The sequence below is a fragment of the Micropterus salmoides genome, unplaced genomic scaffold (genome assembly GCF_014851395.1).
Source record: "Micropterus salmoides isolate LMB-PRFRI ecotype aquatic unplaced genomic scaffold, ASM1485139v1 Ms_hic_scaffold_9, whole genome shotgun sequence".
In the NCBI taxonomy this organism is placed as follows: domain Eukaryota; kingdom Metazoa; phylum Chordata; class Actinopteri; order Centrarchiformes; family Centrarchidae; genus Micropterus; species Micropterus salmoides.
The window spans coordinates 21,106,826-21,121,678 of record NW_024044681.1 but is presented as its reverse complement, the minus strand read 5'-3'; the positions used below and the strand labels follow the sequence as shown (position 1 = coordinate 21,121,678).

The 14,853-nt window shown below is 39.1% G+C and overlaps 1 protein-coding gene across 5 annotated transcripts in view; it reads left to right on the top strand.

Moving 5' to 3' along the window:
- LOC119895247 (replication protein A 70 kDa DNA-binding subunit-like) overlaps positions 1 to 14,386 on the top strand; it is a 39,520-nt gene extending 25,134 nt beyond the window's left edge. For all 5 annotated transcript variants that reach the window (XM_038708221.1, XM_038708223.1, XM_038708220.1 and 2 more), the window contains 4 exons: positions 6,641 to 6,817; positions 6,953 to 7,060; positions 7,284 to 7,370; positions 13,676 to 14,386. In XM_038708221.1, the coding sequence (XP_038564149.1) occupies positions 6,641 to 6,817; positions 6,953 to 7,060; positions 7,284 to 7,370; positions 13,676 to 13,777 (474 nt within the window). In that variant the 3' untranslated portion in view covers positions 13,778 to 14,386. The remainder of the gene's footprint in view (positions 1 to 6,640; positions 6,818 to 6,952; positions 7,061 to 7,283; positions 7,371 to 13,675) is intronic.
- The last annotated feature ends 467 nt before the right edge of the window (positions 14,387 to 14,853 follow it).

Genomic DNA, 14,853 nt, shown 5'->3' with positions numbered 1-14,853 from the left:
GATTAATTGTTTTGGTCTGTAAAAAATGTAACAGTTTTCCCCCAGCCCAAAGTGTCACCTTTCTTAGATGTCTAGTTTTGCCTAACCAACTGTCCAAAACCCAGAGATATTCACTTAATAAGGAGGAATGTTTGCTAGACAATAGTTTCAGATTGATTTTATGTTAAGACTATTCAATCAAAGTCTACAATGAAACTATGGCCAAGTCTGTTCAGACGTCAGATTAGAGCTCATACTTTATTAATACACTATGGATAGACTTAGTCTTTATATAAATAACTTGAAGATTTAAACTAAGGTTCTCTGTCTTGATTTCACTGATTGTGTTGCATTTATTGTGTTTTTGTTTGGTTCTAGATTGATTTAGGCACATTAAAGGGCCAGAATATAAGAACGATTATAAGAACAACAAGCTACTCTGACACTAATTATGAAAAAAAAACTCATTTTACTTAATATGTTTAATATGGATGTGTAGTAGTGAACAGGTTTTGATATGAGGTAGAAAAGCCACAAGGTGTGCAACTGCAGAAAGTAAATTTCGTTATTTGTGTTGCAGTTTTAGTCAGATCTCTGAGCCAGTTCTTCATGAAAACCTTGGCTGGAAGCAGATTTGCAATGTGAGTCAGAAAATCATTCCCTCACTTGGGCAGCTGGCTACTGTTTGAAGAAGAATGAAAGAAACCCTTACAGATATGTAACATCAGCATAGCTACAGTACAGACGAGTTTGATAGCAGAACATCTTTCAGCGTTGTAAGACAAGCACAGTAAACACTGGGTTTTGGTGTCAGTCCCTGAGAATCAAAGAGTTAGAGCTTTACTGTTTTGTACCAAAGTTTCGCAGTCACACAGGGACACATCCGTCATGTTGACGGACTTTGACACCAAGAGCGTTACTCAGATTTTCTTGACTTCTTTCTCTTACCTGCTCTTGCCACCCTATCACTATGGCTTGTTCTCTAGCTACACATGCAGTATAACCCACGTCTCACTTCAACTGTCAGAACATTTTGGAATATTTAAGATATCACAAAGTAGAAATTGACATCAGGCATGTAAAACAACCCTTGCTACTAAACATTACAGGGTCACAATACATAAGTTAAGTAGTGCTGACTTTTTTGTTTAGCCATATAGAGATTACACTGAAGGGTCCTTATTTCAAATTATTTTGTGAACATGGATTTAGTGATTTTTTTTTAACTGACCACTTCTCAGTTACATTTAGTTTTAGACAAACAAATTTCCACAATCAGCCTTCTATTTATTGGAAAATAGCAGCTCTAGGCTGTGCCTTGCTATGACTTCATGGATTAGATTTGTTGTACTCTTGTATCAACTGAGGGAGGGAGATAGCAAATCACATACTAGCTGTGCTGATTGAACTGCTGGAGACTGTTGGAGGAGCATGTAAGAACTCTCAAATTGAACCATGTGCCATTTTAAGAAGTATCATCGTACAGAATTATCATGCGTTCGCCTAAAAGTGGAGTGCATATAAGTGGTATGTGCCAAACTTTCTGTCTAATTAATTAGGTTTATCTACGACAAGTCTCCCTCATCCCTAACATTTAATGAGAAGCCACTTAAGAGTAGCTTCAAGATCAATTTTGTTTCTAATAAAAATGTCTAATTATGTCTTGGAGGTGGAGGAAGCCTATAGGGCATAACATTACCAGAAGTAAAGTGAAGACAGAGAATGTGGGAGAGTGAGAGACATAAGCTTTATGTCACTTACAAACCTGCATTGAAGGATGGGGGGGGCGGTAAAAGTGACGAGGGGTATTGAGAAAAGGATACAGATACAGGAATGGTTAACAGGAAGATGTAGGGAAAGGAGCTGAAAAGTGAGAATGTGTAAATAATTCAATCAAATTTTTTTCCTTTTTCCCTTCCTTTTCCCCCCCTTCTCTTATTCTCTTTGTCTTCTCCTCGTTTCTCTCTCTGCCCTGTGTACCCCCAACTGTTTCTGTAATTGAACGGCTTTAAGGAGGTTGTCTATCACATACTCTGAGGCTGCAGCTTTGGTAATAATAATGGAATCCAAAACATTAGCTTCAAGTTTGAAGGAATCTAATTTGACATTCTACCTGTATGCCTCCATGTATGTGCGTGACTGTGAATCTATTAGTGTGTGTGTGTGTGTGTGTGTGTGTGTGTGCGCGCATGCATGCGTGTGTGGGTGGATGTAAGTGTACAAGCCGTTTCTAATTAATGTAGCAATGTGTGTTGGGGTTTTGGGACAAGCATTAAAGTTGGCATGTGCAGCCACGTCAATTATGTGAAGTAGATTTTCACTTGGTTGCCCTTCCACATACAAATTTTAATTGCATTTAGGTGCCAGAAGGTGACACAGGGATTTGGTGTGATAAGAATGAAAACTATTTCCAGAATTATGTGTGTTTATGTGTGCATGTGTATGAATCTTTAGGTAAGTCTGCACACACATTTTTGTGTTAGTGTGTCTGTGAGTGTTTTTGTGTGCTGCATTAGTCATGCTGCTCTTCTAGGTTCTCCTCAGTGTGCTTGAGGTTAAGACTTTGCCCCAAGGCTTCTGTGTATGCACTGGAATACAGAGGGAGAAGAGGGGAAAAAAACAGAAAAGGCAAAGGGGAGAGATGATGACAAATGCAGGGGGATTTATTAAGTGTGGTCTAGTTGTGATGGAATCGCTATGGTCCAGATCCTGCTGACCTCACATTCTCTGTAGCATCAGCCAGCATCACATGCCCTCAACAAGCTCTCAAATGTCCTGTTCTTTTCTTCCCGCCACGTCCACCCTCTTACCACCTTCCCCACCCATCGCCTTCCCACCTCTCCCGCCTTCCAGCGCTCCAATCTGCCCAAGTCTGCAAAATGTGATGAGGCAGGCATGCGGGCGGAAACATAGGAGTGGAGTGTTGTGGGAGAGAGGGCTGTTGCTAACGGGAGAAATTCTCCTAATTAAAAAAACCTCCTTAGTAAGTGTTTCGGAGGGGTTCTTGCTGTGTGGCATGGGTACTGGGTAGATGGATGGGTGGACAGATTATGAGGCTGTGAGTCAGTGTTAGCTAGCGGGAAGAAAGTGTCAAAGAGCTCTAAGTCTGACTGACAGTCTCTGCAGAGGTCGTGGGGACACCGGGCAGCATCAACCATCTCACAAGGGATGCAGAGAACACAATGGCCTTTTTCACATTCACTGCTCTTACTGAACACTTTACAGAAAGTGTGGGTTGTACAACGCAGGAACAGCATTACTCAGTCAGTGTGTGTGAATTTGGCCAGCGTCCTAGAGAGACTCTTTGATAGACTCATTTAGGCCAACATTAGTAATGAGTCTGGCCCAGCTCTAGCTTGTAGTTGTTGTTTAGAATGCATTTTAAAGCATTTCATTTTAAATTCTGGCTGTAATTCCAACATCTTGTTTAAGGCCTGCTCTCCTGGTAGAATAAATACCCTGTTGTGAAGCTAAGAAAAAGGATTTTCCTGTGGTTTCTTACATGTGTATGTATATGGTATTTATCGCCTTGTGCTCGCACACGTGTGTCTGTTTATATCTCGTGTGCGTATATGCATGCAGACATGTGCACGTGTGTGTGCCTCTTCCCATTGAGACACATCTTCTTTGTACATTCTTTATATTTATATTTATGGAAATCTGATGCTGTGCTTCTCCACAGAATAAGAGAATAGCCCTTTCCGCCCCAGAATTAGCATTTCTTTCCTTTTTAACAGTTGATTTTTAGCAGTGTGAGTTCTGCCTCTTAAGGTGCTAATATCTGTTTAAATTACTGCAACAGCTCTGCATTTTAAATCGATTCTTTTTTACTGTGTACTAATTTAAATTCACAACTGAAGGAAGTTCAGCTCATTGTATCTGTATTGCAGATGTGTAAGTTTGCGTCTTTGCATATAACCTTGCATGTTAGTCATGTGAACGTGTCTGTGGGCTGTGGGTATTAGCACAATTTATGTATTAGAGAGGGAGAGAGATTCGTCTCATCTCGCATCTATTATGCATAGAATTCTCAAACTCCCTCTGCTCTCTTTTTAAACTGTTCCAAGATTGTTTGGAAGTCAAATAGAGATGTGTAAACAGTGCGCATCTACCAGCTAGACTGACTTGTTGGCAACAGTTTTACTGATAATGCCAAGTGTGATCTAAGTTTATTTTTATTTTATTTAATGTTTCTCTTTTCACCCTAAGCCGCTTATTGGAGTTCTTAAAACTGTTGAAGGATGTCCTGCCTGCACTAGAAGGAGCACTTTTGCTCCTCCTCGTCTCTTACATTTTATTTGTCACTTCAGTTTGATTTTTAGTTTTGTTGACATTTGCTGTGCGCTGCAAAGTTTTGATTTAAAAATACCAGTAACGGTAATACAAGAAAAGGCCAAAAGAATAGTCACACCATTTGGATGAGAACAGAGCATCCACCTGAGATTTTTCACCCAAAGGTTTGATGAGTTAATGTTTCTTTTTTATTTTGATGTGTTTGACTGTATCCCAGAGCTGTTTAATGGGACTGATATCACAACATTGTCACAAACCATTCCCGCACACTTTCTGAACTGATGGTAGCATTATCTTGTTCACAGTACATATTACCTGAAGCTACACGGTGGTCACGAATGAATGAACGTGGCCCGTACAGTTGTTACCATGCATGCCATGCATCACCTCACGTGGTTGACGACACACTCTTTCGACCTTGTTGTGGTTGAAAAAACCTTGTCTGGTCTGATGATTCCCACTTTCAGTTATCGGCGGGGGGGTTTTTCACTGATGTTCCTTTACTCACTGGAAACATGTTTTAATTTATGGCGGACAGGAGAGCTACCCATTGAGGTAATCTGCTGTTGTACCCTAACAGAAAAACTTTTGAAGCATTGTGTGTTCTGAAATTGGTCATCGTACCCAACCACTATTTTGTGATTTTGACTCTTGTGATTACTCATTGTGTTCTTATGGCCTGAGCCACCTGGCGTCTTGTTCATCTACCAAGATGCAGCCTCCTACACAGCAAAGGTTTTGATGAGGTGTCTTGTTCCAGTCAATTCATTTTATACTTTTAAGATAGTTGCTTTTGAAAAACAGTCTTTGCAGTGCTTGTTCTTCTGACACACATAAACAGGCATTTTTGAAGTATGTAAAATCATAGCTGTTTCTATCCTGTTAATGTAATTGCATGTACAGATAGAAAAAGATGATCCACTTCCTTTGTAGTGCAGGATTTCTTTTTGTTAAACAGGGATCCATAACACTGGTACCCGGACTCTTAATCTGTCATGAGTTTATTCCTCCTGCGGCAGTTGTCCTGTGTCAGTTTGCAACATTTCTGGTGACTTGAATTATGCTTTTGAGGGCCAATGTTAATTAGTTAGTGAATCATACTGCCACATTGTCTTTTTCTCCCAGCTCCAGCGGGAGCGATTTCACTGTTGCAATTCCAGTTGCCAAAGTGATATATTTAATCCATTGCTCTTGAATTATGTCAGGATTTGGTTAAGGCGGCATGATGTTCCCTTCACATTCTCTTTGCTGGAGCCAACCAGGTTTCACTAAGTGTAAAAAAAAAAAAAAAATAATAACAATAAACTAGAACTGCAAGCAAGCGGGGTCCAAGCCCCCCAGCGCCAGCCACGCGAGTGGGGAGTACTAACTTTTATCAGCTTGGTCCAGAGAATGGTCCGTGTCAAGTTTGGTGCCGATCGGACTTGCAGTTTCAGAGGAGTTAATTAAAATAGTTTAAGTTTTCGTGATTTTGCAAAATGAAAAGGTCATCGCATAGAGGCGTGTCCTATGCTATAGGATTTAACAGCATCCCACAAACACCTAGATATGAGGTTTATGAATGTGCGATGTACTGTCGCGTAGTTATGAGGCAAAATGTCCTTTGGTTCAAAATGTCATTCAAATGAACAGGATTTTCCCACGGCATTTGAGCTTTGATTATAGCGCCACCTATAAGTCGATTGCACCAAATTTTTCAGGTGTCATCAGGGGACCATGGGGAACAATTGACCCAAATTTGGTATGAATCGGACTTGTGGTTATGGAGATATAAAATGTATGTAAGTGAATGTTTTGGTGTTTTTTGTTTTGTTTTCAATAACAGCGCCACCTATGGGCACATTAGGGTGAACTTTGGTCCATGGAGTCAGGAGAGCATCCTGAACAATTCGGCTCAAGTTTCATGTCAATGGGACTTGTGGTTATAGAGGAACAAATATTTTGTGTTAAATAGCGCCACCTAGGGGCTAATTGCACCAGTGAACGGATGAATGATTTCTGACAGAGACAGGTATATAGGCAGGTCTGTGTGTGTGTGTATATATATTTATATATAAAGATTTTTGTTTGACTTGTCAATGTTACACACACACATAAATTACAGTACAAATGTTCTCTGCAATTAAATGATGGTGTTTAAGGTTCATTTGGTTCTGAAGATTTTTCCAGTTTGTAACTTGATTTGCAGGTTAGATTTATCCTCAGCACAATATTGTGTAAGGGGGGCAGCACCTACAAATTAACTGCAGCCTCTTACACTTTCAAATTGTAGCAGTTTGATGTGATTTGTTTTTTTTTTTTATTGATTCACAGCTCTATCCCCATAATTAGATTTCTTCCTCTCCCATTTTTGAATCTCTCTTCTCAGGCGGACTATTTCAGCTGTGTGGCAACAGTGTTGTACACTCGTAAGGAGAATTGTCTGTACCAGGCCTGTCCATCTGCAGACTGCAACAAGAAGGTCATAGACCAACAGAACGGACTGTACCGCTGCGAAAAGTGTAACAGAGAGTTCCCAAACTTCAAATACAGATTCCTACTTTCTGTAAGTGCACACCATTAATGCTATTTGTCATTCATGCAATGCTGCTGACTTTGAGGAATACTATAACTTATAATCGCACATACACACATGAATAATCTCTTGTCCCTTCATCATCTCTGTCTGTCTGACTCTCAGGCTAACTTAGCAGACTTCGGGGATAACCAGTGGGTGACATGCTTCCAGGAGACAGCTGAGGTCCTGTTAGGTCACAGTGCAGAAACACTGGGACAGCTCAGAGACACAGTGAGGCATACACACGCGCACACACAAACACACAAACACAAAAACACACAGACATGGGTATACGACCACACACAGTTCTCCTTAAACTAGTTTGTTCAAATCTGACAACAAAATTGCCTTTACAATTTTTCCAGGAGGAACTTTAACAGACTACTACCTGTAAATCACTGACCGTGACTTTGTATATACCTCTTTTGTGTGTGTTTTTGTGTGTGTTCCTGAGGATGAGGCTGCATTTGATGAAGTCTTTCAGAAAGCCAACTTCACAACTCACATCTTTAAAAACAGAGTCAAGCTGGAAACGTACAACGTAAGTAGCTATAAATGGGAGCACAATGGGATTTGATACAATGCCGTGCAATTTAGTTTCCCAGGAACAAAATAGCAGAATATAATGACATACGATGGTGCTCATCATTGTCCTGCAAGCTGTGAGAATATTTTCAGTGATCTCTGCCTTGCAGGAATACTCGACCCTAATTGGCTAGTGCATGTCTGTTACAAACAGCTGTCTTATCGCTGTTCTGAACAAATACACCAGCAGTCATTTTTATTTCTCTCATACACGAATAATGGTTCTGGAAAAATGGGCATTCATAATAACCAAGATTGCAAACAAGTGCCATTGTTGCAAAAACAGTAAATGGTCTCCATTTAGGGTCAATTTCACAATCCAGCCAAAAAGTAGGAACCAGCTATGTTATATAGACCTAAGCTTTGGTTGAGTGTGTGTGTGTGTGTGTGTGTGTGTGTGTGTGTGAGAGTGTGTGTCAGTTGTAATTTTAATTTGCCACATTTAAGATTTGACACCGGATTCTTTATTTGTCAGATCTAAGTAGCAGTTTCTCTGTCAGGTTTTCTGGGGTTTCAACATGATGAGACTGCAAAGCCTGCAGGGTTTACAGATTTAGTATTTTGTTTGGCGCAAAGTATTTACTGATCAGAAGCAACCATGTCAGAGATGGTAGGGATGCTTTCCAAATAGTGAATAACATAAAGCGGTACAAGGAGCTTGCTTGATTAAAACCTTCACAGTGAATAATACAAAGAAAAAGTAAACATTCACTGTTTTATGTAAAGGATCCACTGGTGTGAAAGCTTAATGCAGTGAGGTGTGTTGTTTTAATTAATGGGCTGCATGCCAACCATGAATATGTAACAGCCAGACTCGTCGTCACTCATTATCTTCCGCTGAACTGCGGTGCCAAGCATGTAAAGCCACAAAACAAGATGCACAAAATGCAATATACTCACACAATGTCAGTCACACAACATAAATCCAAAATCATTTCAATTAGTATCACAGTGACAAGGGAGTTGTTATGTAGCCAGTGCGCTTTGGATAACAGAAAACAAAATACAGCTGTGGATTCGTTTCTCTTAATTAGGCACTAATTAGCATTTAGTTATTGTCTGTCTAAGCCTAATTAGCTTAATTATTCAGAGGCTAATTTGCTACTAGGGGCACATACCAAGAGTCTGAGTAGAATGATTGAGATGTAGTATGAGCTCTGAACGGTCTCTGTCCTGACCTCAAGGAAACCCTATGCAGAGTTTACAAGCCATTCTTCATAGTTTGAAAAATAATGTAAAACCTTTTTGATGGGGAGTTACACAAAGTCTAGGGAAAGTATTGCCGGTCCAGTCTTTATACACACAGATGCATAGTTCCTGTTGCTGCAGTCTAATTTAACACATGAAGTGAAATGAGCTGGACTGTTAACAGTAAATGTCAGCATGCTACTGCTACTTACCACCACTAACAGATGCTGGAGACAGCAGTTTCATTACAGCCCACAATACAGAAGTGTCGGTCAGACCAAACAACATGCTGATGATTTCCTTTTATTACAGCCTTAGCCTTGAGTGGAGCCCAAAATACAGTTTGTCGTCAGGGCTGCATTACAGGAAGAGTCATGGGTCATCACTTTGGGCGCAAGAATATTCTCGGTAAATCATCCTCTGAGGACCAGAAAGGTCCACGACAAGCATGGCATGGCAATCTGGACATAAAGTGCAAGCCAGGCAGACTGACAGTCATCACAATTCACAGGCCTGGCAAAAAATGGAAATGTAAAATAAAAAGCACATGTTATAGCCAGTAATCTACTGTACAACTGAAAAGCTTTCTCACATTCAAAACAACTGAGTGATCACTTCCATCAGTCACTTCCCTGAGCATGAATGCAGGTTAGAAATATGACCAGCTTAACACTACCCACACCAAATCAGTTTAACACAACAATCCATGAATGAATTGTACAACAAGGCACAATAAGCACTTGACATTAAAACCTGTATGTGCCTCAAATGCATTACACTCGCCCAAATCTACATCTATAATGGTTAAAAATGTGTTCTAGTTGTTTAATGAATTCAACTGTAAGAAAGATAAATGACTTCCAGTTAACAGTTAATTTGGATCAATTTCACCTGTTAATCACACATCAAAGTTGATACCAGTGCTGAGACTGCCATTCAGTTACAGAATCACTACTGTAAGTTTCCTGTACCTTTTTTTAAAAATATATTTTACATATTCATTAATTAACTCACATTTATGTCGTGTTGTAGAAAGGCACAAGACGTGATCTAAAGCCAAACATGAACATGAACAATGTAAAATGCAGTATTCCACAAAGTAGAGAAAATGATCTCTGAGCAGAAACACACTCTGAACAAGGCTTAGCAATGTATTCAGAGTTATTTTCAGTGGGTGTCAGTCAAAGTTTACTGTTTTTCTTTCAAAGCCTGTGATTCAAAAAGACGACTGCAGAACGGAAAGAGTGTCTGTGATTCACCCGCTCAGTGCGTCTTTCTAACTCAGGCTCAGTTCTTTCCCATAGACTTGTGAGTGTGACACAAGGCAGAAAGATAAGACATCTACCAGTGTTTTCATAAAAATAGAATAATGTAATGAAATGTCAGAGCTTAGCAAGATTAATGAAGTTACAAAATTTGTGCGTTGTCATTGTTCATAACAAGGATGGGAGAGGAAGAACACTTGTGCTTAGGATCATATTGTAATGTTATGGCTTGAACTTCCCTTGCACATAAACTCAAGTTTGTATAATTTTAGGGCAGAGCAAAGGTGATAAACTGCTGATTTTTAGACTTAACATGCCCAGTACATTCAAATCCCCACAGATTAAGGAGAGTGTGCAGTGAATCAGACACTTGTGCTGCAGACCCCAGTGTAATAGAGGCCCATCTCACTCAGCCACAGGTGGAGTTAATGGCATTCAGATGATGGTGATGATCAGATTTGGCCTGCAGGATTAGATTTACTGAGCACAAATGAGTGTTTTTTTTCACATAACCATCTAATTTGCATTTGTTTAAATGGCAATCTAAAACAATTGATGAACGTACAATCTGGAAATGTATATCTGATTTCCAACCAATAACTAGATTCAGCGTTCTGAGTCGAAGTCTTGGTGAGTCTATTCACTTCAATGCCAGGCTCAATGGCTGTTTGTCATAAATCTGTTATAAAGTATTAGTAATATATGAATGTAGAGGTCTAAGAGTGTGTGTGTGTGTGTGTGTGTGTGTGTGTTACCTGTTGTCTGCAGGAGGGTTTTAAGCACGTGTGTGCATATCTCTGTGCTTGTGTGTGAGTACCATCCGTCTGTCTGAAGTGAATTAATTGATTTTGTCTCAATGAATACATTAGTGTCAGCGGGGACCTGTTTTTCCTGCCTTGTGTTAACAGACAGGCCATTGAGAGTCACACACACACTGATCACACTCACTTTATATCATCACCTAACCACACTCGCAGGCCTTGTCAACATTACATTCAGGTCTTTCCGCTGTCCCATGTGAAAAAGGATTGAGGAGATTCTTATATGGCTGAAGGTGAACACGTCTTGTGTAGATGATAACACAGAAATATTCAAAGAAGCTGTCAAAGCCTAAGGAATGTGATAATTTACTGTATTTCTGTTACTTCTTGTTTAACTTGTATCTGACAATGAGCACTTAAGACGGGGTGAGTGAACAAATGAACAAAGACACAGTAGTAAATTAGTCCTGCAGCTGAAGTCATCATTAAGTTTGATTTTTATTGAGACAGGAATGTTAATTCAACATGATGGAAGGTAGTTTGTAGTGCTGCTGAGAAAACAGGGCTGCTATATTGTAATTAGTGCTGTTACTGTATTTTGTCTTTCATGTGTAATGTCACATTCAGCGAAGGTGCCAACTTTTTAATTTGATAGATCAATAGAAAATGATAGCTTTAGTCTACTGCACACCACACCACATTGTACCTACAAAATTTCATGGCAATCCATCCAGTAGTTGTCAAGACATTTCATGCAAATTCACAAATGTCAACCTCATGGTGAAGCAAGTGGAAATGTCTGGAGATCAATGAATGTCAGTACAGTATGTCATCTGACAACCCTGAATGTATGTAAAAAATAAAATAAAATAAATTCTGGCAATCCTTCTAGAACATGGGTACATAAATATCTTACTGGATACGTGAAAACATTGACTTGATAATGGCGCTAGATGAAAAGTGAATCACCAAAGGCAACAGCAATCCATCCAGTAGTTGTTGAGATATTTCAGTCTGGACCAAAGGGGTAGACCAACAATAGACGTTGCTGACCAATGAGCTACACCACTAGCGTGTTGAGAAGCTGAAGGTACATTTGTAAATTTGATAAATTCATTCACATCTAACCTGTCGGTGTATTATATTAATTACAGCTTTATTATCTAAATTTCTCAACAGGGATCCATGGTTTTATATAATTGTAGTGTTCAGTACAGTATCGCATTAATTCTCTATGAGGTAAGTGGCGTGTTGTCCGTTGCGTGTATTTGATGGTGCGTGTCTACATGCTTTGTCAGTGTGCCAGAGTCCAGAAGTTGTGTTGTTTTATTCTTCTGGGAAGAACCCCCCTCGCCCCACTATCTGAAATTAAGTTAGAGATCTGGTGTGAACTGAGTAATCGTTTTCTCCACATGTGATTGGAATATTGGTCTTTCGCACATTAAATTAATAAGACGTCTTTCTCAAAGTACCCCGTCCTTTGAAGACCATTATTTTTAAATAAGTTGTCACCTTTTGTCAAGTGGGACCTTTGTCTCGACGGCTCCCCGTATGGTTTAATTTACCTGCTATCCTCTGGTAGCAAATTGAAAATACTAATAGAGGTATAGAATCATATGAGATAATGGGCAAATGTTAAATGCTTGATGCGGGTTATACTGGCTGAATTGTTAATTGATTAATTAATTGTCTCTGGATTAATCCTTGTTATAGTGACTGTGATTATAATGGAAATGTGTTTTGGGCTATATGTCTACCACTGCATTATTTGATTATATTTAATGTTAAATGTAATGATTGGATTTTACCACAAATTGGAGAATGAATGACACTAAGTTGTGCGAATATAATTATTAATTCCATTCCATTGATTTCCATGTATTCATTATACTACTATCTTCTAAACTTTAGCAATGTGTAATAAGTTGTAACTGTATTCTGTCTAATCAAGTTGGGTGGTCCTGTTATATTGCTGTCTCAGGTGTGTATTCCTGTATTATGGACTTGCTGCCAGCTCTCATCATGTGTGTCATAGTCGCTGCAGGATCAAAATATTGTGTTGAATGTGCTATGAAGCGCAGGGAAAAACCACATGTACTCCTTTCGGCCATAGCTGGTCTTTATTTGGTGGCCAGTGTCGGTGTTTTCTCTTTATTTTGAATTTCTCATGTCAGATTGGGTCTAATTAGCCACATTTCTGGTAGGATAAAGGTCTTCCCTTAGGTTTTCCACATGTCTGTTTTGTGGAGAAATCCTTGAATTCATCATCTGTCACAATATCATCTGTATCTGTAGCCTACAGCAGCCGTTCCAAAGTGGGTGCCTTGATGACGAAACTGCTGCGAGATTTCTTCATTAAAGGTTTTATTTATTGTGCATTTCTAATTATGTAAAAAAATTTAGCAACACTTCCATTAAATTTTCTTTTACGTTCTCAAACATATCAAAACTGAAGAACTACGCAGTACGTATAAAAATCAACATACTAGGAACCCTGTTAAATATGCAGTTATGCCCAAGCTAATGAGATGATGGCTCAGACTTGTCGGTGAATTTTCTAGGTGTTCAGTCAAAAATAGCGGCCGTCAGAGCAAGTGATAGAAGGATTTGTCACTCTGTAAAAATAGCTCTAAGAAAGGCTGAGACATTCTGGGATAACGAAAATAACTGGAATTAGACTACATTGAAATCTACTTGGCTTACAGCTTTTGCACAGGTTTTTCTTATACATTTTTTGTGCTATAGTGCATTCAGTGTGGTATTGCCAATTGCATCATATCTGTGTGAGTTGGGTTTCTCATCCCTGGTGTGAATGAAAAACAAGACAAGCCTGTCAGTGGAGTCAAACCAACAGGTTTTGCTCTCTCCATGCATAAGAAAATGCCTATGAAATAGTTCTAAAAAGAAATCGGATCTACAGAAAGTCATGTCAGCTTTGGTTGCTATTTAAACCCGTTCACTTGAAGAGATGTGTGTTGTTTTCAGTATGGTTAGAAGTGTCTCTTTATCAGATGTTGATGAACTCAAGTTTATTCTTCCCTCCTCAGGATGAGAGTCGGGTGAAGGTAACTGTAATGGATGTCCAACCAGTGGACCACAGGGAATACAGCAGGAGACTCCTCAGTAACATCCGCAAATTGGCCAGCTGAACTTGGTCCCAGTCATCCAAATGGCTGCCTGGTGATTAAACTTTTTCCACCAGCGAGATAACAGCATATCTGACTGAGGCAGCAGAGGGGCGGCCAGTGATTCATCTGAATAAATTGCAGCCAAACAAAAAGCTGATATTTAGTTGTTCACTTCCTTTAGCAGGTCAATTATGACACACATGGAAATGTGATGGAAATGACTTTTACCATTTTAATTTAATGTCATTTTAACAAAGCAGTTTGAGTGTTTGATTATATATAATTGTGTTTTAGACCTGCTTACATTTTGTAATGCATGTCATATATCATAAACACAGTGAGATCAGTGTTTCCCCTTTTTTAAACAAATGATTCATGTCTTTGGTTTCAAATTTGTGTTGGTAATAAAATAAGTGTTAGTTGAGTTAAGACGTAGATGAGTCAGATTAATTTAATTTTCATTGTGTTTAAAAAATTATACACACTTTGGCATTTGTTTTTAGTGTACTCAGTGCCTACTGCTTGTTAAAATTATTATTTGAGTTAAAAATATTGAAGTGTTTGGTTTGCTGGGCTTCCAAAAAATGTCACAAGAAAAGAGTGATTAAAAGGATGATTGGTAACAACAAACTGTGTTTTTCTTTATTGCTGTTAACAGGGCTTTCCTTAAACAAAAAGGTCTTTTAAAGGTTTTTTAAAGGTTTTCAACCTTTACCATAAACAGTAATGTAAGTTTTTTGGTTGTGTATCTATTGTGAACTGTAAGTAGACGCTGAAACACTGTTGGGCAAATTACTTGAAATCTGTCACCAATTACACATTACTTTTTAAAAAAGTACTGACATTCCTCTACCAAAAGTAATGCTTTACTACTCGTAACTGTACTTTAGTTACTCAGCTGTCAGCTCCATCAGAGGTGTCTTTAAACAACTACAGCTCCTCCTTACCCACATGTCGCACACATTGTGGTTTACAAGCAGGCCGCCCTACAATCTGGAGGCATTTATTGACCATTCGGCTGCTAGTTTTGCCACTGTGACTGCACACAACTTTTCAGAGGTCCCCAACTGCAGAAGTGTAGTTACTCACTCTCCAAC